The sequence below is a fragment of the Salvelinus alpinus genome, chromosome 1 (genome assembly GCF_045679555.1).
Source record: "Salvelinus alpinus chromosome 1, SLU_Salpinus.1, whole genome shotgun sequence".
Taxonomy (NCBI): domain Eukaryota; kingdom Metazoa; phylum Chordata; class Actinopteri; order Salmoniformes; family Salmonidae; genus Salvelinus; species Salvelinus alpinus.
The window spans coordinates 10963841-10988568 of NC_092086.1; the positions used below are offsets into that span (position 1 = coordinate 10963841).

The window sequence follows — 24728 nt, forward strand, 5'->3', positions numbered from 1 at the left end:
TCTTGTATGTTTCAAGTCAACCAGCATGTTTTTCCTTGTGCTCCTGTTTTCTCTTTTTTGATAGTCCTCCCGGTTTTTGTCCCTTGCCTGTTTTCTGGACTCTGTACCCGCCTGCCTGACCATTCTGCCTGTCCTGACCTCTAGCCTGACTGACCATTCTGCCTGTCCTGACCATTCTGCCTGTCCTGACCTCTAGCCTGCCTGACCATTCTGCCTGTCCTGACCTCTAGCCTGCCCGACCATTCTGCCTGTCCTGACCTCTAGTCTGCCTGACCATTCTGCCTGTCCTGACCATTCTGCCTGTCCTGACCTCTAGCCTGCCTGACCATTCTGCCTGTCCTGACCTCTAGCCTGCCTGCCAAACTGTACCTCCTGGACTCTGATCTGGTTATGACCTTTGGCCTGTCCACGACCATTCTCTTGCCTACCCCTTTTAGTATATTAATAAATATCAAAGACTTTATCCATCTGCCTCCCGTGTCATCTGGGTCTCGCCTTGTGCCTTAAACCACATTGCTATTCTTTGAGGGTATCACCTTTTATTTGAGGGTATTTTAATACATGTCTGTTTCACCGTTTAGAAAAATAAAACATGCTAACCTCTCACCTTTAACCTCAAATAAAAGGTGACATTCTGTACTGTCACCTAATATGAAACATTCTATCTCAAATCCAAAATGCTGGAGCATAGCACCAAATGTAAAACTGTAAGCTTCACTGTCCAAACACATATGTTGTGGACTATGTGTGTCTGGTAAACACATGTAGATCTGGTAAACAGTTATCACTTGTTGACCAACTACAGGAATACTGACCTCAGAGTCTCCAGTTTACAGTGGGGATTCCCCAGTCCATCAGAGAGCAGCTTCACTCCTGAATCCTTCAGGTCATTGTTACTCAGGTCCAGCTCTCTCAGGTGTGAGGGGTTTGACCTCAGAGCTGAGACCAGAGAAGCACAGCCTTCCTCTGTGACTCCACAGCCTGACAGCCTGACAAAGAGATCATCATGACTTCAAAACACACTGTTAATTTAACACCAGTAGTGTAGAAGGACAATGGCAGATGCATTTGGTTTATTCTCTCAAACAACATATAGATTCATCTTCCGTCTCCTAGAATTGTATGGTCATTTTGTTATACTAATGTGAAAACCAATGTACTGATTCAATATGTTATTCAATATAATGATCAATGAACCCTTTTGTAAGTGTGATTGATATGTGATAATGAACATAGAATATCCAGTTCATTAACTGTAACAACCCCAGCTTCCTGTGGTGAAACGACTGCTGTGCAAGGTATTGGGCAACAGCTTTTGTCCAGTGTGTGTGTGTGTGTCCAGTGTGTGTGTGTGTGTCTATTGTGTGTGTGTGTGTGTGTCCATTCTGTGTTTGAGAGGACACAAACACACACACTGGACACACACACACATATAACTTTGTCCAAGTGTTGGTCAGAATGTTTGTCTTAACCAGCCTGATAAGTCAAACATGTCTGATATGAACATTGACATAAACCCTCTACATACTTGAGTTTCTCCAGTCTGCAGTGTGGATCCTCCAGTCCAGCAGAGAGCAGTCTGACTCCTGAGTCTCCTGGGTGATTGTAGCTCAGGTCCAGCTCTCTCAGGTGTGAGGGGTTTGACCTCAGAGCTGAGACCAGAGAAGCACAGCCTTCCTCTGTGACTAGACAGCCTGACAGCCTGCAAAGAGTCAAATCACATTAAAATCACACTGCTATTCTTTGGTGGTGAAAATAGTGGCAGTATATTCTTTTTAACATATTCAGATACATCAGTGTCTTGAAACCTGTCTTATCTATTCATAAATGAATGTATCATTATTAGAAATGACAAATTATCAAAGTATTGCCTGCAGATAGAAACACGTATAGTACAAATATTTGAGTAGACTGACCAGACCAGTTTAAAAAGCAGTATCAGTCAAAAGACAGACAGTGAGGTATCAGATTTAGATTGTATTGAGTATACAGTCCACACCATATCTATTTTGACAGTGAAGAAAACATTTGAAATGTTGCTCTATACTCCAACATTTTGGATTTCAGATCAAATGTTTTATATGAGGTGACAGTATATAATGTCACATTTAATTTGAGGGTATTTTAATACATATATGTTTCACCATTTAGAAATGAAAGCACTTTATGTATCTAGTCCCCCCATACTTTGATAATTTGAAGTCGTAAATATTCTGATCAATTTACTCATAGTGTATTAAAGTAGTCAAAAGTGTAGTATTTGGTTCCAAACTAATTGGTTGCATTTGCGATTTGTTTTGGTTGTGTTTTGGGTTGTGTTTTGCCCAATAGTAACTGAACTGTGGATGATGACTGGAGTAATTTTCTGTCTAAGGGAGTAGATAACACATTTCTAAACAATACTAAATTAATCCTGATTATGCCTTGATTAATAAAAATCATAAATAAATAATGAATAATAACACTAAGAGTTGGTTTGAACAGATCTGAATCAGGATACTAAGAGTTGGTTTAAACAGATCTGAATCAGGAAACTAAGAGTTGGTTTAAACAGATCTGAATCAGGAAACTAAGAGTTGGTTTGAACAGATCTGAATCAGGAAACTAAGAGTTGGTTTGAACAGATCTGAATCAGGAAACTAAGAGTTGGTTTAAACAGATCTGAATCAGGAAACTAAGAGTTGGTTTGAACAGATCTGAATCAGGAAACTAAGAGTTGGTTTAAACAGATCTGAATCAGGAAACTAAGAGTTGGTTTAAACAGATCTGAATCAGGAAACTAAGAGTTGGTTTAAACAGATCTGAATCAGGAAACTAAGAGTTGGTTTAAACAGATCTGAATCAGGAAACTAAGAGTTGGTTTAAACAGATCAGAATCAGGAAACTAAGAGTTGGTTTAAACAGATCTGAATCAGGAAACTAAGAGTTGGTTTGAACAGATCTGAATCAGGAAACTAAGAGTTGGTTTGAACAGATCTGAATCAGGAAACTAAGAGTTGGTTTAAACAGATCTGAATCAGGAAACTAAGAGTTGGTTTAAACAGATCTGAATCAGGAAACTAAGAGTTGGTTTAAACAGATCTGAATCTGTTTAAAGATAGAACTGCCAAATGGGGTGGAGTTGCAATCTACTGTAGAGACAGCCTGCAGAGTTCTGTCCTACTATCCAGGTCTGTACCCAAACAATTCGAGCTTCTACTTTTAAAAATCCACCTTTCCAGAAACAAGTCTCTCACTGTCGCCGCTTGCTATAGACCACCCTCTGCCCCCAGCTGTTCCCTGGACACCATATGTGAACTGATTGCCCCCCATCTATCTTCACAGCTCGTGCTGCTAGGTGACCTAAAATGGGACATGCTTAACACCCCGGCCATCCTACAATCTAAGTTTGATGCCGTCAATCTCTCACAAATTGTCAATGAACCCACCCGGTACAACCCCAAATCCGTAAACACGGGCACCCTCAACGATATCATCCTAACCAACTTGCCCTCCAAATACTCCTCTGCTGTTTTCAACCAAGATCTCAGCGATCACTGCCTCATTGCCTGCGTCCGTAACGGGTCTGCGGTCAAACGACCACCCCTCATCACTATCAAACGCTCCCTAAAACACTTCAGCGAGCAGGCCTTCCTAATCGACCTGGCCCGGGTATCCTGGAAGGATATTGACCTCATCCTGTCAGTAGAGGATGCCTGGTCATTCTTTAAAAGTGCCTTCCTCACCATCTTAAATAAGCATGCCCCTTTCAAAAAATTTAGAACCAGGAACAGATATAGCCCTTGGTTCTCTCCAGACCTGACTGCCCTTAACCAGCACAAAAACATCCTGTGGCATTCTGCATTAGCATCGAATAGCCCCCGTGATATGCAACTTTTCAGGGAAGTCAGGAACAAATATACAGAGGCAGTTAGGAAAGCTAAGGCTAGCTTTTTCAAGCAGAAATTTGCATCCTGTAGCACAAACTCAAAAAAGTTCTGGGACACTGTAAAGTCCATGGAGAATAAGAGCACCTCCTCCCAGCTGCCCACTGCACTGAGGCTAGGAAACACTGTCACCACGATAAATCCACTATAATCGAGAATTTCAACAATCATTTTTCTACGGCTGGCCATGCTTTCCACCTGGCTAACCCTACCCCGGTCAACAGCCCTGCCCTCCCCACAGCAACTCGCCCAAGCCTCCCCTATTTCACCTTCACCCAAATCCAGATAGCTGATGTTCTTAAAGAACTGCAAAACCTGGACCCCTACAAATCAGCCGGTTAGACAATCTGGACCCTCTCTTTCTAAAATGATCTGCTGAAATTGTTGCAACCACAATTACTAGCCTGTTCAACCTCTCTTTCGTATCGTCTGAGATTCCCAAAGATTTGAAAGCTGCCGCAGTCATCCCCGTCTTCAACGGGGGGGACACTCTAGACCCAAATTGCTACAGACCTATTACTATCCTGCCCTGCCTTTCTAAGGTCTTCGCCAAGTTAATAAACAGATTACCGACCACTTCGAATTTCACCGTACCTTTTCCGCTATGCAATCTGGTTTCAGAGCTGGTCATGGGGGCACCTCAGCCACGCTCAAGGTCCTAAACGATATCATAACCGCCATCGATAAGAGACATTACTGTGCAGCCGTATTCATCGACCTGGCCAAGGCTTTCGACTCTGTCAATCACCACATTCTTATTGGCAGACTCAACAGCCTTGGTTTCTCAAATGATTGCCTCGCCTGGTTCACCAACTACTTCTCTGATAGAGTTCAGTGTGTCAAATCGGAGTGCCTGTTGTCTGGACCTCTTGCAGTCTCTATGGGGGTGCCACAGGGTTCAATTCTCGGGCCGACTCTCTTCTCTGTATACATCAATGATGTCGCTCTTGCTGCTGGTGATTCTCTGATCCACCTCTACGCAGACGACACCATTCTGTATACTTCTGGCCAACTGATCACTGCCCACACCCGCCCGACCGTCCAGCATCACTACTCTGGACGGCTCTGATTTAGAATATGTGGACAACTACAAATACCTAGGTTTTTGGTTAGACTGTAAACTCTCCTTCCAGACTCACATTAAGCATCTCCAATCCAAAATTAAATCTAGAATCGGCTTCCTATTTCGCAACAAAGCATCCTTCACTCATGCAGCCAAACATACCCTCGTAAAACTGACCATCCTACCGATCCTCGACTTCGGCGATGTCATCTATAAAATAGCCTCCAACACTCTACTCAACAAATTGGATGCAGTTTATCACAGTGCCATCCGTTTTGTCACCAAAGCCCCATATATTACCCACCACTGCGACCTGTACGCTCTCGTTGGCTGGCCATCGCTTCATACTCGTCGCCAAACCATCTGGCTCCAGGTCATCTACAAGTCTCTGCTAGGTAAAGCCCCGCCTTATCTCAGCTCACTGGTCACCATAGCAGCACCCACTCGTAGCACGCGCTCCAGCAGGTATATTTCACTGGTCACCCCCAAAGCCAATTCCTCATTTGGCCGCCTCTCCTTCCAGTTCTCTGCTGCCAATGACTGGAACAAACTGCAAAAATCTCTGAAGCTGGAGACTCTTATCTCCCTCACTAGCTTTAAGCACCAGCTGTCAGAGCAGCTCACAGATCACTGCACCTGTACATAGCCCATCTGTAAATAGCCCATCTATCTACCTCATCCCCATACTGTATTTATTTATTTATCTTGCTCCTTTGCACCCCAGTATCTCTACTTGCACATTCATCTTCTGTACATCTACCATTCCAGTGTTTAATTGCTATAATGTAATTACTTCGCCACCATGGCCTATTTATTGCCTTAACTCCCTTATCTTACCTCATTTGCACTCACTGTATATAGACTTTTTGTTTTCTTTTGTTCTACTGTATTATTGACTATGTTTTGTTTATTCCATGTGTAACTCTGTGTTGTTGTATATGTCGAATTGCTATGCTTTATCTTGGCCAGGTCACAGTTGCAAATGAGAATTTGTTCTCAACTAGCTTACCTGGTTAAATAAAGGTGAAATAAAAATAATAAAAAATAATATGAGTGAGAAAGTTAGAGGCTACAACAAAACATGCTAACCTCTCACCATTACCAATAACAGAGGCTACAACAAAACATGCTAACCTCTCACCATTACCAATAACAGAGGCTACAACAAAACATGCTAACCTCTCACCATTACCAATAACAGAGGCTACAACAAAACATGCTAACCTCTCACCATTACCAATAACTGAGGCTACAACAAAACATGCTAACATCTCACCATTACCAATAACAGAGGCTACAACAAAACATGCTAACCTCTCACCATTACCAATAACAGAGGCTACAACAAAACATGCTAACCTCTCACCATTACCAATAACAGAGGCTACAACAAAACATGCTAACCTCTCACCATTACCAATAACAGAGGCTACAACAAAACATGTTAACCTCTCACCATTACCAATAACAGAGTCTACAACAAAACATGCTAACCTCTCACCATTACCAATAACAGAGGCTACAACAAAACATGCTAACCTCTCACCATTACCAATAACAGAGACTACAACAAAACATGCTAACCTCTCACCATTACCAATAACAGAGGCTACAACAAAACATGCTAACCTCTCACCATTACCAATAACAGAGACTACAACAAAACATGATAACCTCTCCAAACTACCAATAACAGAGGCTACAACAAAACATGCTAACCTCTCACCATTACAAATAACAGAGGCTACAACAAAACATGCTAACCTCTCACCATTACCAATAACAGAGGCTACAACAAAACATGCTAACGTCTCACCATTACCAATAACAGAGGCTACAACAACACATGCTAACCTCTCCAAACTACCAATAACAGAGGCTACAACAAAACATGCTAACCTCTCACCGTTACCAATAACAGAGGCTACAACAAAACATGCTAACCTCTCACCATTACCAATAACAGAGGCTACAACAAAACATGCTAACCTCTCACCATTACCAATAACAGAGGCTACAACAAAACATGCTAACCTCTCACCATTACCAATAACAGAGGATACAACAAAACATGCTAACCTCTCACCATTACCAATAACAGAGGCTACAACAAAACATGCTAACCTCTCACCATTACCAATAACAGAGGCTACAACAAAACATGCTAACATCTCACCATTACCAATAACAGAGGCTACAACAAAACATGCTAACCTCTCACCATTACCAATAACAGAGGCTACAACAAAACATGCTAACCTCTCACCATTACCAATAACAGAGGCTACAACAAAACATGCTAACCTCTCACCATTACCAATAACTGAGGCTACAACAAAACATGCTAACATCTCACCATTACCAATAACAGAGGCTACAACAAAACATGCTAACCTCTCACCATTACCAATAACAGAGGCTACAACAAAACATGCTAACCTCTCACCATTACCAATAACAGAGGCTACAACAAAACATGCTAACCTCTCACCATTACCAATAACAGAGGCTACAACAAAACATGCTAACCTCTCACCATTACCAATAACAGAGTCTACAACAAAACATGCTAACCTCTCACCATTACCAATAACAGAGGCTACAACAAAACATGCTAACCTCTCACCATTACCAATAACAGAGGCTACAACAAAACATGCTAACCTCTCACCATTACCAATAACAGAGACTACAACAAAACATGCTAACCTCTCACCATTACCAATAACAGAGGCTACAACAAAACATGATAACCTCTCCAAACTACCAATAACAGAGGCTACAACAAAACATGCTAACCTCTCACCATTACAAATAACAGAGACTACAACAAAACATGCTAACCTCTCACCATTACCAATAACAGAGGCTACAACAAAACATGCTAACGTCTCACCATTACCAATAACAGAGGCTACAACAACACATGCTAACCTCTCCAAACTACCAATAACAGAGGCTACAACAAAACATGCTAACCTCTCACCGTTACCAATAACAGAGGCTACAACAAAACATGCTAACCTCTCACTATTACCAATAACAGAGGCTACAACAAAACATGCTAACCTCTCACCATTACCAATAACAGAGGCTACAACAAAACATGCTAACCTCTCACCATTACCAATAACAGAGGATACAACAAAATATGCTAACCTCTCACCATTACCAATAACAGAGGCTACAACAAAACATGCTAACCTCTCACCATTACCAATAACAGAGGCTACAACAAAACATGCTAACCTCTCACCATTACCAATAACAGAGGCTACAACAAAACATGCTAACCTCTCACCATTACCAATAACAGAGGCTACAACAAAACATGCTAACCTCTCACCATTACCAATAACAGAGGCTACAACAAAACATGCTAACCTCTCACCATTACCAATAACTGAGGCTACAACAAAACATGCTAACATCTCACCATTACCAATAACAGAGGCTACAACAAAACATGCTAACCTCTCACCATTACCAATAACAGAGGCTACAACAAAACATGCTAACCTCTCACCATTACCAATAACAGAGGCTACAACAAAACATGCTAACCTCTCACCATTACCAATAACAGAGGCTACAACAAAACATGCTAACCTCTCACCATTACCAATAACAGAGTCTACAACAAAACATGCTAACCTCTCACCATTACCAATAACAGAGGCTACAACAAAACATGCTAACCTCTCACCATTACCAATAACAGAGACTACAACAAAACATGCTAACCTCTCACCATTACCAATAACAGAGACTACAACAAAACATGCTAACCTCTCACCATTACCAATAACAGAGGCTACAACAAAACATGATAACCTCTCCAAACTACCAATAACAGAGGCTACAACAAAACATGCTAACCTCTCACCATTACAAATAACAGAGGCTACAACAAAACATGCTAACCTCTCACCATTACCAATAACAGAGGCTACAACAAAACATGCTAACCTCTCACCATTACCAATAACAGAGGCTACAACAAAACATGCTAACCTCTCCAAATTACCAATAACAGAGGCTACAACAAAACATGCTAACCTCTCACCGTTACCAATAACAGAGGCTACAACAAAACATGCTAACCTCTCACTATTACCAATAACAGAGGCTACAACAAAACATGCTAACCTCTCACCATTACCAATAACAGAGGCTACAACAAAACATGCTAACCTCTCACCATTACCAATAACAGAGGCTACAACAAAACATGCTAACCTCTCACCATTACCAATAACAGAGGCTACAACAAAACATGCTAACCTCTCACCATTACCAATAACAGAGACTACAACAAAACATGCTAACCTCTCACCATTACCAATAACAGAGGCTACAACAAAACATGCTAACCTCTCACCATTACCAATAACAGAGGCTACAACAAAACATGCTAACCTCTCACCATTACCAATATATGTGAATATGTCCAAATAATTAAGACTTCTTCAAATGGTAGACTACAGTGCCTTGCAGAGGTATTCATCCCCCTTGGTGTTTTTCCTATTTTGTTGCATTACAACATGTCATTTAAATAGATTATATTTGGATTTCATGTAATGGACAAACACAAAATAGTCCAAATTGGTCAAGAGAAATTTAAAAAAAAAAAAAAAATGGATGAAAAACAGAAAAGTGGTGCGTTCATATGTATTCACCCCCTTTGCTATGAAGCCCCTAAATAAGATCTGGTGCAACCAATTACCTTCAGAAGTCACATAATTAGTTAAATAAAGTCCACCTGTGTGCAATCTAAGTGTCACATGATCTGTCACATGATCTCAGTATATATACACCTGTTCTGCAAGGCCCCAGAGTCTACAACTCCACTAAGCAAGGGACACCACCAAGCAAGCGGCACCATGAAGACCAAGGAGCTCTCCAAACAGGTCAGGGACAAAGTTGAGGAGAAGTACAGATCAGGGTTGGGTTATAAAAAAATATCTGAAACTTTGAAAATCCCACGGAGCACCATTAAATCCATTATTAAAAAATGGAAAGAATATGGCACCACAACAAACCTGCCAAGAGAAGGCCGCCCACCAAAACTCACAGACCAGGCAAGGAGGGCATTAATCAGAGAGGCAACAAAGAGACCAAAGATAACCCTGAAGGAGCTGCAAAGCTCCACAGCAGAGATTGGAGTATCTGTCCATAGGACCACTTTAAGCCGTACACTCCACAGAGCTGGGCTTTACGGAAGTATCCAGAAAGAAATACATTGCTTTAAAAAAACAATAAGCAAACACGTTTGGCGTACGCCAAAAGGCATGTGGGAGACTCCCCAAACATATGGAAGAAGGTACTCTGGTCAGATGATACTAAAATTGAGCTTTATGGCCATCAAGGGAAACGCTATGTCTGGCGCAGACCCAACACCTCTCATCACCCCGAGAACACCATCCCCACAGTGAAGCATGGTGGTGGCAGCATCATGCTGTGGGGATGTTTTTCATCGGCAGGGACTGGGAAACTGGTCAGAATTGAAGGAATGATGGATGGCGCTAAATACAGGGAAATTCTTGAGGGAAACCTGTTTCAGTCTTCCAGAGATTTTGAGACTGCTAAAGCAACACTCGAGTGGTTTAAGGGGAAAAATGTAAATGTCTTGGAATGGTCAAGTCAAAGCATAGACCTCAATCCAATTGAGAATCTGTGGAATGACTTTCAGATTGCGGTACACCAGCGGAGCCCATCCAACTTGAAGGAGCTGGAGCAGTTTTGCCTTGAAAAATGGTCAAACATCCCAGTGGCTAAATGTGCCAAGCTTATAGAGACAAACCCCAAAAGACTTGCAGCTGTAATTGCTACAAAAGGTGGTTCTACAAAGTATTGACTTTGGGGGGTGAATAGTTATGCACAAGTTCTCTGTTCTTATTATTTATCGGTTGTTTAACAAGAAAACATATTTAGCATCTTCAAAGTGGTAGGAATGTTGTGTACATCAACAGATACAAACCCCCAAAACATCTATTTTAATTACAGGTTGTAAGGCAATTTTTGGGGGGAAAAATGCCAAGGGGGGTGAATACTTTTGCAAGCCACTGTACATACATAAAGTGCTTTCATTTCTAAAAGGTAAAACATATATGAATCCTCTCAAATAAAAGGTGACATTCTGTACTGTCACCTAATACGAAACATTCTACCTAAAATCCAAAATGCTGGAGCATAACACCAAATGTAAAACTGTAAGCTTCACTTTCCAAACACATATGGTGTGGACTATGTGTGTCTGGTAAACACATGTGGATCTGGTGAACAGTTATCACTTGTTGACCAACTACAGGAATACTGACCTCAGAGTCTCCAGTTTACAGTGGGGATTCCCCAGTCCAGCAGAGAGCAGCTTCACTCCTGAATCCTTCAGGTCATTGTTACTCAGATCCAGCTCTCTCAGGTGTGAGGGGTTTGACTCCAGAGCTGAGACCAGAGAAGCACAGCCTTCCTCTGTGACTCCACAGCCTGACAGCCTGACAAAGAGATCATCATGACTTCACAAACACACTGTTAATTTAACACCAGTAGTGTAGAAGGACAATGGCAGATGCATTTAGTTAATTCTCCCAAACAACATATAGATTCATCTTCTGTCTTCTAGAATTGTCTGGTCATAATGTTACACTAATGTGAAAATAAGTGCATTTATTCAATATGTTATTCAATATAATATTATAATACATCATTTTCTCTAAACTGAATATTGCTTCCTGATGATTAGTTCTTATATGTCATTTTATGTACTCACAGAGCAGCTCTGGAGGCTTTGAACACTGGCAGCAGCCTCAGAAGACCTTCCTCTGATCTGGAGTATTTCTTCAGGTCAAACACATCCAGCTCCTTTTCTGAAGTCAGCAACACAAAGACCAGAGCTGACCACTGTGCAGGTGACAGTTTGGCTCTAGAGAGACTTCCTAAACTCAGGTATCTTTGGATCTCCTCCACTAGAGAATGGTCATTCAGTTCATTCAGACAGTGGAACAGATTGATGCTCCTCTCTGGAGAGGGATTCTCCCTGATCTTCTCCTTGATGTACTTGACAGTTTTTTCATGGATCTGTGATCTGCTTCTTGTCTTTGTCAGTAGACCTTGTAAGTGCTTCTGATTGGACTCCAGTGAAAGGCCCAGAAGGAAGCGGAGGAAAAGGTCCAAGTTTCCTGTCTCACTTTGTAAGGCTTTATCCACAGCACTCTTGTAGAAAGTAACTGCAGACTTGTTTGTTTGCAGTTTGTCCATTAGATTCTCATTGTTGTTGATGAATGAGAGGAACACATATACAGCAGCCAGAAACTCCTGAATGCTCAGATGAACAAAGCAGTACACCTTGTCCTGGTACAGCCCACATTCCTCTTTAAAGAGCTGTGTGCACAATCCTGAGTACACTGAGGCTTCATTGACATCAATACCAGCCTCTTTCAGGTCTTCTTCATAGAAAATCAGATTGCCATTCACAAGCTGTTGAAAAGCCAGTTTTCCCAGTGACAGAATGCTCTTTTCATTCCAGTGTGGACCTGTCTCTTCTTTCCCAAGATACTTTTCATTCTTCTGTTTGGTATGAAACACCACAAGGTGTGTGTACATCTCAGTCAGAGTCTTGGGCATCTCTTCTCTCTTATGTTTCAACATGTGTTCAAGGACTGTCGCAGAAATCCAACAGAAGACTGGAATGTGGCACATGATGTGGAGGCTCCTTGATGTCTTTATGTGTGAGATGATTCTGCTGGCCAGGTCCTCATCACTGAATCTCTTCCTGAAGTACTCCTCCTTCTGTGGGTCATTGAACCCTCGTACCTCTGTCACCTGGTCAACACACCCTGAAGGGATCTTATTGGCTGCTGCAGGTCGGGTAGTTATCCAGAGGAGAGCAGAGGGAAGCAGATTTCCCTTGATGAGATTTGTCAGCAGAACATCCACTGAGGTTGACTCTGTGACGTCCCAACATATCTTGTTCTTCTGGAAGTCTAGGGGCAGTCGGCACTCATCCAGACCATCAAAGATGAACAGAACTCTGTACTTGTCGAAGTTGGAGATTCTTGATTGTTTGGTTTCCATTGAGAAGTGATTGAGAAGTTCAATGAAAGTGTGTTTGTCCCCTTTCATCAAATTCAGCTCCCGAAAAGGGAATGAAAATACAATTTGGACATCCTGGTTTGCTTTTCCTTCAGCCCAGTCCAGAATGAACTTCTGCACAGAGACTGTTTTTCCAATGCCAGCGACTCCCTTTGTCAACACAGTTCTGATACGTTTGTCTTGTCCAGTTAAGGGTTTGAAGATGTCATTACATTTGATTGCAGTCTCTGGTCTTGCTTGTTTCCTGGTTGTTGTCTCAATCTGTCTCAGCTCATGTTCATTATTGACCTCTCCTGTTCCACCCTCTGTGATGTAGAGCTCTGTGTAGATCTTATTGAGAAGTGTTGGGTTTCCTGGTTTAGCGATCCCCTCAAATACACATTGAAACTTCTTCTTTAGATTAGATTTGAGTTCACGTTGGCAAATCACAGCAAGCTCATCTGAATGAAGAAATAACACAGAGGATATTAATATTACGTCTGTTTTAATGCCTACAGTATTGTAGGACTGTTATAAAGTTTTACATTATAATAATGGGGCGGCAGGGTAGCCTAGTGGTTAGAGCGTTGGACTCGTAACCGAAAGGTTGCAAGTTCAAATCCCCGAGCTGACAAGGTACAAATCTGTCGTTCTGCCCCTGAACAGGCAGTTAACCCACTGTTCCTAGGCCGTCATTGAAAATAAGAATTTGTTCTTAACTGACTTGCCTAGTAAAATAAAGGTAAAAAAAAAAAAAAAAAAAAAAAAAAAATGCATTCTCTTAAATTGACTGTATAAATGTGTAAATGTCATAATGCATTACAGACTGGTGTGACTGATTCTAATATTATTGATGGTATTATTAATTTTGTCTCTCTCTCTCTATTAATTAACACAGAAAAAAAATGAACACATCCCTTCTGCTGCTTGATGAGGTCACTAGGTGTTGTGTTAAGGCTCCAACAAAATCATTGAGTTACACAGCTACTTTAGCTGTACTTTAGCTACAGCTTTTAAATGTTATAAAACATCATTCAACATGAGGCAGACAGATCTTACATTTCTCCAGTGTGTCAGCAAGCTCCTTCTGGTTAATTTTCCTCAGGACGTGCAGTGTGATCTTCAGAGCCCCCTCTCTGGCACTGCTCTCCTGCTTCTCATCTTCAGCGTCCACCACTTCCTTATCCTGCTTCTGACTCTCAAAGCCTTCTGGGAGTTCTGGACTAAGAATCCTCTTGAACATCTTCAGCTCGTTCTTCACAAATGTCAAAATATTCTCTTCAAGCAACTGAAATAAATCAAGTAAATAAGTTAAGCAAGAGAATAAATGCTTTCTCATTAACACATTAATTAATGATTGACAGATCAACTTTACTTGAGGTCAACAAAATCAAATGTACATAACAGGACCACATACACTGAATATGGAGTCCAGGTCTGTTTGATGACTCTGGGAAGACTGACCACTGAGAATCTCTGACTCTGATCTCTCCTGTTGGTTTCTGTGGACCAAACATCCAAGGAGTGCGCACACACACACACACACAGGGAGGGAATGTTGTGTTTGTTTAATATTGTTTTAGGATTATGGAAATGAACAAAATTAGCTATGGATTCTGAAAACAAAAATAAGGAATGTGAAAATGGGAGAGGAGAAATGACTAGAGACAGTGTTGTTTAACTCACTGACCATGACCCATGAGTTCTTCTTACCTTTGTTCAGTAGAAAAGTCTCCCTCTCTAAAGTATATAGGAGGTTCCATAGACTTGTCACTCTTCATGGACACACAGCTGGGAACAGGGGAGGCTGTTCTCTTCTGCCTGATTGGACTTCAACACAACAGAGACAAACATTACATCTCTCATCTACTCTGAGCTCAGATGGGGAAACAGAAGAAGAGTTTCATTCCAAAACACTATATATCCATTTTCAGAAACGTTCATAAATGTGCTTTTATTGTTTAACCTCTCTTGGGTAGGGGGCAGTATTTTGAATTTTGGATGAGTGAGGTTCCCAATGTAAACTGCCTGTTACTCAGGCCCAGAAGCTAGGAATTATTATTGGATAGAAAACACTCTAAAGTTTCCAGAACTGTTCGAATAATGTCTGTGAGTATAACAGAACTGATATGGCAGGCAAAAACTTAAGGAAAATCTATCCAGGAAGTGGAATATTTTTGATGTGTCTAGTTTTCAAATGAATGCCTATACAGTATCCGCTGGGTTAGGACCTAGATTGCAGTTCCTATGTATTTCCACTAGATGTCAACAGTCTTTAGATGTTTCTGAAAAATGAGGAGAATGAAACCTTTCATTTCTATAGAATGAAGCATAGCTCCTTTGCGCGCCCTCCGTTGTTTTTCCTTTCTATTGAAGACAATAGACAACCTGAGGATTAATTATAAACATTGTTTGACATGTTTTGAAAAAATTGACCAGTACTATTAGGATATATTCGTCTGCATGTCGTGACCGCCTTTGAGCCAGTGGACAACAACATGGACTCTTGTGACTGCAAACAATGTAAGATCATCAAAGGTAAGTGATTCATTTTATCACTGTTTCTGACTTTTGTAATTCCTTGGTTGTAAAATGTTTGTATGTTTTTGTAAACGGGGCGCTGTCCTCAGATAATATGCTTTCGTTTTAAAGACTTTTTGAAATCTGACACAGCGGATTAAAATAAAGTTAATCTTTAAGCCGATGTATAACGTGTATCTTTTATGAATATTTTTAATGAGTATTTCTGTATTTTGAATTTGGCGCTCTGCAATTTCACCGGATGTTGGCCAGGTGGGACACTAGCCTCCCACCTGCCCATAAGAAGTTAACCTGTTTGGGATAGGGGGCGCTATTTTCACTTTGGGAAAAAATCGTGCCCAATTTAAACGGCCTCGTACTGCTATTCTAGATCGTACAATATGCATATTATTATTACTAATGGATAGAAAACACTCTCAAGTTTCTAAAAATTGAATTATATCTGTGAGTAAAACAGAACTCATTTTGCAGCAAACTTCCTGTCAGAAAGTGAAAAATCTGAAATCGATGCTCTGTTCCAGGACCTGCCTATAAATGTGCTTGAAATCTATTAATATACATGCACTTCATACGCCTTCCACTAGATGTCAATAGGCTGTGAGAGGTGAAATGGGGTTTCTAGGTATTTCTATGGTCAAAAGAGAGAGCTTGGAATGACATGACCCCGGAATTCCTTTGTTCAGGAAGCGCATAAAGGTCATCAGTGTTGGCATCTGAAAAGCATTCGCTATAGACGTCAGTTATCTCCGGCTTTGATTTTATTTGATAAATGTGATAATATCATTGTAAAGTATGTTTTTTCAATATAGTTTCATCAGATTATTGAAATATTTTCGGGAGTTTAGGCGTGTTGCGTTCTCTGCGTTTGGCGACGATGGGCAGCTTCGCGCCACTTGGCTAGTTTGGCTTGCTAATTCGAGAGGGAAAAAGGCCATTCTAAAACCAAACAACGATTGTTCTGGACAAAGGACCCCTTGTACAACATTCTGATGGAAGATCATCAAAAGTAGGACCCATTTATGATGTTATTTCATATATCTGTCGAACATGTTTACTATTAGTTTGCGCCCAGGTTTTGGGCGCTCTCTCGCTATAACGTAAGCTGGATGTCGTACTGAAGTTATTTTTAGAATTCTAACACGGCGATTGCATTAAGAACTAGTGTATCTATCATTTCTTATACAACATGTATTTTTTAGTAAAGTTTATGAATAGTTATTTGGTCAGAATAGGTGAGTGTCATAAATATATCCGGACATTCTGGGAAAAAGATGCTACGTTAGCACAATGTATAACCACGGATTTCAGCTCTAAATATGCAAATTTTCGAACAAAACATAAGTGTATTGTATAACCTGATGTTATAGGACTGTCATCTGATGAAACTTGTCAAGGTTAGTGAAAAATTATATATCTTTTGCTTGTTTGTTACGATCGCTAACTTTTGCTGCTGGTAAATGGCTTGTGTTTCTGGCTATTGTGGTAAGCTAATATAATGCTATATTGTGTTTTCGCTGTAAAACACTTAAAAAAATCGGAAATATTGGCTAGATTCACAAGATGTTTGTCTTTCATTTGCTGTACACCATGTATTTTTCAGAAATGTTTTATGATGAGTATTTATTTATTTCACGTTGGTGTCTGTAATTGTTCTAGCTGCTTCGGTGCCATTTCTGACGGTAGCTGTGATGGTAGCGGCAATATTTTTCGAACAAAACATAGATTTATTGTATAACATGTTATAAGACTGTCATCTGATGAAGTTGTTTCTTGGTTAGTTTGGTTGGTTCTTGGTTAGTTAGGTTGGTTTTGTGCAAGCTACCTGTCTGTGCTTTTTTGTATTTGGTGGTGAGCTAACATAAATATACGTGGTGTTTTCGCTGTAAAACGTTTTAAAAATCGGACATGTTGGCTGGATTCACAAGATGTTTATCTTTCATTTGCTGTATTGGACTTATGTGTGAAAGTTAAATATTTCTAAAAAATATCTTTTGAATTTCGCGCCCTGCACTTGAGCTGGCTGTTGTCATAAGTGTACCGACATCGGGCTTGCAGCCATAAGAAGTTCACCAGTATCAACCCACATCGACCAGCTCTGGCTTCTCTCTCTAGTAGTCAACTCAGCCCCGCCAAAAGGCTGGTGTCGTCACTCTGCCTTCTCCGGGGGCATGTTGAGGTAAATTTACTAACCGGGAGGGTTAGTAAAAAAAAAAAATGTAAAAAATGTTAAGTGATGTATTTTATTGGTGGGCTGGAAGACGCACTCTTGTCTTTTCTATTCCGAGGTTGTTTACTCGCAATATCAGATATTAAGATGTGTTTTATAATGAATGTATACTAAGGTTGAGGTTCTGACTAGTGATTATTTACCCGGTGTTCAATACCTGCTATTGTCACTATTGTTTTGCTCTCCCAAAAGCAACACAGCCCTAATACAAGATATATAGCTAACTAAAGTAATGTGACCATTTTTGAAAATCTTTGGACATAATGTCTGTAGTTGCATGCTATTTTATGTCAATCATATTGCTGCTTGTAGCCTATAACTGATGCTTTGTGGTCTTATGCTGCCATCTATTGGAAATTTTGCAATAAACATTTATTAATTCACGTGCAGACATTGGGGAGGCAGCTGAGAAATAAAGTGGATTTTTCTTGTTAATTCCTTAGATCATTCTCAAACCTGCCCCACCTATCCAAAGCCAAATGCAGGACTTTTTCATAGAGGTTACTACGTCACCCAGTTCAAACTACATTTGAAAAATAAAAAAATGTGGATTGTTAATCACGTGCCCTGCCTTGCAATAATAAACATGATAAAATAACAAAACAAAAAAAGCAAAATGCTTAGACAGGTTTTGATTAACAAAATAATCAAAACGCTATTTAGTACTATAATGGTATTTACTAACTTAATATTATTACGAAAACTGTTTCTACACTTTCTCCCCAAATGTCTTTTACCCTCATTGGAATGTATAGGCCACCTTCCACCAAAAGTGTGTTTTTTGATCAGTTTAATAACATGCTTAGGGAATGTGATTTTGGGAAAGAGGTCATCTTAATGGGAGATTTTAACATTAATTATGAAGACAAGTGTTGTAGGAAAACCCTCAAACGGATCACTAATACCTTTGACCTTACACAGCTAGTTAAAGGGCCAACCAGGGTGACTTGTTGCTCTAAAACACAGATTGATTTGGTGTTCAGTAATAAACCAGAGAGAGTGACTAAATCATTCAATATGGTTACTGGGCTATCTGATCATAATCTGACACTTATAGCCAGAAAGCTGTCTAAGAGCAGGTTTAACCTCTCTACTGTTAGAAAGCCGGATCAACTCAGAATACCTTTTTTTTATTTTTATTTAACTCGTCAAGTCAGTTAAGAACAAATTCTTATTTTCAATGACGGCCTAGGAACAGCGGGTTAACTGCCTGTTCAGGGGCAGAACGACAGATTTGTACCTTGTCAGCTCGGGGATTCGATCTTGCAACCTTTCGGTTACTAGTCCAACACTCTAACCACTAGGCTACGCTGCCGCACCTAAGAGTGAATTAAGCTATTTTGAAAACGCAATTAAGGGAATTAACTGGAATGAGCTCTTGTCCTATGCAGACGTGGAAGCTGATAGTCAAGTTTTTCTATCCACAATCCAGACTACATTAAATGGTTTCCTAAAGAAAATCAAATCCAAACCTGGCCAAAAGAGCACTCTTCCTTGGCTAAATGGAGAAATCTGGAAATTGATGAAAGAACGAGATTATTATCTAAAAATAGCCCTAAGATCCAAATTAGAGCATGACAGACGTAGGTTTACCATGTTGAGAAATAAGGTGATGAAAGAAATCAGACAGGCCAAGGCAAACTTTTTTATTAACATAATTGGTGAAGCAAAGGGAAATTCTAAACTGATCTGGGAGAATCTAAAAAAGTTAACAGGGAAAGACCATAGTAACACTGCAAAAAGACTAGAAATCATGGTGAATAACAATCTAACACAGGATGCAGTTGAAATAGCAATAGCCTTCAATTCCTACTTTATTGACTCTGTCAGGGTACTGACACAGAACCCCTCCACTGGTTTCTTGGGCTCAGTGCTAGTAAATGATGCTCAACCTGTCTTCATCATAAGGGAGGTTTCTGAGTCAAACGTGGACAAGGTGATTAGCTCACTAAAGAACTCTAAAGCCAAAGATGTGTTTGGGATGGACTCTACCTTTCTTAAAAACTGCAAAGAGTCACTCATTGGCCCCATTACTAAGGTCACCAACACATCTATTGGTCTCGGGGTGTTTCCAAGGGTATGGAAGTCGGCCATAATAACAGCCATCTTTAAATCAGGCGACCCTGCTGACGTGAGTAACTACAGGCCCATTAGTATATTACCTGTGGTGTCAAAGGTTGTTGAAAAGTGTGTAGCAGAACAACTGATTGCCCACCTCAACAACAGCCCCTTCACATTACATTCCATGCAGTTTGGCTTCAGAGCGAAACACTCCACAGAAACGGCCAACTGCTTTCTTCTGGAAAATGTGAAGTCCAAGATGGACAAAGGGGGCGTTGTTGGGGCTGTGTTTCTGGACCTAAGGAAGGCTTTTGATACTGTTAACCATGAGATTCTCATCACAAAATTGTCCAAGTTCAACTTTTCCCCCGATGCCTTGAGATGGATGAAATCATACCTTGAAGGCAGAACTCAGTGTGTCAGAGTGAGCAATGAGCTGTCGCCCACTCTTAGCTATGATGTGGGCGTGCCCCAAGGGTCAATACTGGGGCCCCTCCTGTTCAGCCTGTACATTAATGATCTGCCTTCTGTCTGTACTGGGTCTGAAGTTCAAATGTATGCAGATGATACAGTGAAATATGTGCATGCAAAGAGCAAACAACAAGCTGCACAAGAACTCACTACTGTAATGGTCCAGGTTACAAAGTGGCTCAGTGACTCGTGTTTGCATCTCAATGTGAAAAAAACTGTTTGCATGTTCTTCACAAAGAGGGCAACAGATGCTACTGAGCCAGATGTCTATGTGTCAGGGGAGAAGCTCCAGGTGGTATCTGATTTTAAGTACCTTGGCATCATACTTGATTCCAACCTCTCTTTTAAAAAGCACGTGAAAAAGGTAATTCAAATAACCAAATTCAACCTAGCTAATTTCCGATATATTCGAAATTGTTTGACTACAGAGGTAGCAAAACTGTACTTCAAATCTATGATACTCCCCCACTTAACATACTGCTTGACTAGTTGGGCTCAAGCTTGCTGTACAACAGTAAGACCTATTCAGTCTGTCTACAAACAGGCTCTCAAAGTGCTTGATAGGAAGCCCAATAGCCATCATCAGTGTCACATCCTCAGAAAGCATGAGCTCCTGAGTGGGGAAAATCTTGTGCAATACACTGATGCATGTCTTGTATTCAAGATCCTAAATGGCTTGGCTCCCCCTCCACTCAGTATTTTTGTTAAACAGAAAACCCAAACATATGGCAGCAGATCCACAAGGTCTGCCATGAGAGGTGACTGTGTAGTTCCCCTAAGGAAAAGCACCTTTAGTAAATCCGCTTTTTCTGTGAGAGCTTCCCATGTCTGGAATACACTGCCATCAGACACACATAACTGCACCACATATCACACTTTAACAAAATGCTTGAAGACATGGCTAAAGGTCAATCAGATTTGTGAACATGGTCCCTAGCTGTGTGTTGCCGCTTTCCATGTCTGTTGTCTAACTTGTGAGGTGTGGAAACACTTTGTTGCTTTTATGAATTTTGTCTTGCTGCTTTTTGTTCTATGTTGCTCTGTCTGTATGCTACGTCTTGCTTGTCCTATGTTGCTATGTCTGTATGCTATGTCTTGTTCTATGTTGCTATTGTCTATATTGTAATTGTTTTTAATAACCTGCCCAGGAACTGCGGTTGAAAATTAGCCGGCTGGCTAAAACCGGCACTTTTACTGAAACGTTGATTAATGTGCACTGTCCCTGTAAAAATAAAATAAATAAATAAACTCAAGAATTAGGGTAAGGGTTAAGGCTAAAATAGGTAATACGTAGGGTTAGATGCTGATGTAAAAAGGGCTTTATAAATACATTTGAGTCATTGATAGGTTTAGGGTTTTTAAGACAAAAATAGTATGGGTTTGTAGCTCTCTTACTTCTCCCTGTGGTCTTCTGTGGGTACTACGTAACTCATTCACGACACCTGCTAGGCTCATAATCTGAGGTAGCAACTGAGTCAGATCTACAAATCAATGAGCTAGACCTGTCCATTTGGTTTGCAACTCTGTGAACCTGTGCAGCATTTGCTCAATCCGATGCCTACAAATGAAGATTTTGATGCATATCATATTACTCTGACTTTTGAAAATTACCAAATTACCCAGCAGCCATTTAGAAACAACAAGTCATCAAAAAAAGTGTTATTTCTTAATAAAAAAATTTATTCTGTCTGTTTAAATCAGCCACATCTTGAAAAAGAGGACAGGGACATGCGTTTTGTTTAGGTGGTATACCTTTTTCTGAAAACAAATATGGTTAACCATGACGAGATAATGGTTAACGTTTAGGACTGTGGGCAATAATATGTACCCAAGAGAACAGGGATAGCACTCAAAAAGTAGCCAGATCCCAGTTACATGATAATAATAATAATAATTGAGGTCAGCCTACAAGGATAATAATAAGTTACCGAGGTCAGAGTTCACGGTTATTGCCGACAGGTCTCATTGATAACAATAGAGAAGCTGCCATTGTGATGCAGAACAATGAGCTGCGAATAGAATGTTCAGAAGGTGAGTTGGAGTCATGCTGCTCAATAGAACTAATAGGAGCTGGCAGGGAGAAAAATGACCTAAAATAAGGTCTGTTTTTTAGCGATTACCTCATAACATAATGTAATATTATGAAACTGGGCTCCATGGCGGATGCAATTAACTAGTTTTCATCAGAAAAAAAACATTGTTAAAAATGTAATCTGTCCAGCCTACTTGAGGCACCTCGAAAATAATATTCAAGTTTGGTCCTTGGACACAGAGGGATTGAACACTAAAGTTACCGTCCATCTAGTGAAGAGAGGAGAACCGGACAGAGGTAGCCAGCATCTGGTTCATCTAGCATCTAACCAGTTCGCCCTGGAGTTTAGTACCCTGGCTGCCGGCGTGGGATGGAACGACAGGGCCCTGATCGACCATTATCGTTGCAGTCTGCGCGAGGACGTCCATCGGGAGCTGGCCTGCAGGAGATACCACCCTCACGTTCGACCAGCTGGTGGACCTGTCCATCCGGCTGGACAACCTGCTGGCTACCCGCGGACGTCCAGATCGGGGTCTGGTGGTTCCATCCTCCCGCACCCCCTCTCCGATACCTATGGAGCTGGGAGGGGCGGTGCGCAGGGAGACCGGAGGGGGTTCCCGCTCGTGCACCATCTGTGGCCGCAGAGGTCACACTGCCGGTTGGTGCCGGGTTGGTTCCTCTGGGAATCGAGGCAGCAGGTAGGGCGCTCTGGCGTCACCCCAGGTGAGCCGGCACCATTCTCACCCAGAGCCCTCTGTTGCACATATGTTTGTGTCTGTCACTTTTCCTGAGATTTCCCCGCATTCCGAGCATAAGGCGCTCGTAGATTCAGGCGCGGCTGGGAATTTCATTGATAGAGCGTTAGCTCATAGTTTAGGGATCCCCATTGTTCCCGTGGATGTGCCCTTCCCCGTTCACACCTTAGATAGTCGACCATTAGGATCAGGGATGATTAGGGAGGTCACTGCGCCTTTGGGTATGGTGACGCAAGGGGGGGTCATACGGAGAGAATTAGTCTCTTCCTCATTGACTCCTGCGTTTCCCATGGTGCTGGGCCTACCCTGGTTAGCTTGTCATAACCCCACTGTTTCTTGGCCACAGATGGCTATCACGGCATGGTCGCGAGAGTGCTCAGGTAGGTGTTTAGGGGTTTCTGTTGGTGCTACAATGGTGGAGAGTCCAGACCAGGTCTCCATGGTGCGCATTCCCCCTGAATATGCCGATTTGGCTCTCGCCTTCTCTAAAAGAAGGAGACTCAATTACCACCTCATCGACGGGACGATTGTGCGATAGACCTCCTGGTAGATGCTGCACTTCCCAGGAGTCACATGTATCCCCTCTCACAGGCGGAGACGGAGGCTATGGAAACATATGTCTCCGAATCCCTGCGGTAGTGGTACATTCGGTCCTCCACTTCACCCGCCTCCTTGAGTTTCTTTTTTGTGAAGTAGAAGGATGGGGGTCTGCGCCCCGTGTGTTGCCTATCGGGGTCTGAATCAGATCACGGTGAGGCATAGTTACCCGCTACCGCTTATAGAGTCAATGCACGGGTCGCGCTTCTTCACCAAACTAGATCTCAGGAGCGCTTACAACCTGTTGCGTATCCAAGAGGGAGACGAGTGGAAGACGGCTTTCAGAACCACCTCAGGGCACTATGAGTACCTTCAGTACCACCTCAGGGCACTATGAGTACCTTCAGTACCACCTCTAGGCATTATGAGTACCTCGTCATGCCGTACAGGTTGATGAATGCACCATCAGTCTTCCAAGCCTTTGTGGATGAGATTTTCAGGGACCTGCACGGGCAGGGTGTAGTGGTGTATATAGATGACATTCTAATATACTCTGCTACATGCGCCGAGCATGTGTCCCTGGGGCGCAGAGTGCTTGGTCGCCTGTTGGAGAATGACCTGTATGTCAAGGCTGAGAAATGCCTGTTCTTCCAACAGTCCGTCTCCTTTCTAGGGTATTGCATTTCCACGTCAGGGGTGGAGATGGAGTGACAGCATTGCAGCCGTAAGTAATTGGCCGACTCCCACCACGGTAAAGGAGGTGCAGCGGTTCTTAGGGTTTGCCAACTACTACCAGAGGTTAATCCGGGGTTTGGTCAGGTGGCAGCTCCCATTACTTCACTGCTGAAGGGAGGCCCTGTGCGCTTGCAGTGGTCAGCTGAGGCGGACAAGGCTTTTGGTCACCTGAGGGCTCTGTTTACCTCGGCTCCCGTGCTGGCCCATCCGGATCCCTCTTTGGCGTTCATAGTGGAGGTGGACGTGTCCGAGGCTGGGATAGGAGCGGTGCTCTCTCAGCGCTCAGGGAACGCCACCGAAGCTCCGCCTT

General features: G+C 41.8%; 2 protein-coding genes across 5 annotated transcripts in view; one reads left to right on the forward strand and one right to left on the reverse strand.

Annotated features, from left to right (window-relative positions):
- Positions 1–23508, reverse strand: part of LOC139539872 (NLR family CARD domain-containing protein 3-like) — a 27641-nt gene extending 4133 nt beyond the window's left edge. The window contains exons 1-8 of the mRNA XM_071343235.1: positions 23504–23508; positions 14773–14889; positions 14477–14561; positions 14119–14347; positions 11759–13520; positions 11310–11483; positions 1529–1702; positions 816–989 (exon numbers count right to left, since the gene is read on the reverse strand). Coding sequence (XP_071199336.1) covers positions 816–989; positions 1529–1702; positions 11310–11483; positions 11759–13520; positions 14119–14347; positions 14477–14561; positions 14773–14889; positions 23504–23508 — 2720 coding nt within the window. The remainder of the gene's footprint in view (positions 1–815; positions 990–1528; positions 1703–11309; positions 11484–11758; positions 13521–14118; positions 14348–14476; positions 14562–14772; positions 14890–23503) is intronic.
- The window catches only part of LOC139583688 (NLR family CARD domain-containing protein 3-like), a 672088-nt gene that overhangs the window by 171622 nt on the left and 475738 nt on the right, over positions 1–24728 (forward strand). The gene's annotated exons all lie outside the window — the stretch shown is intronic.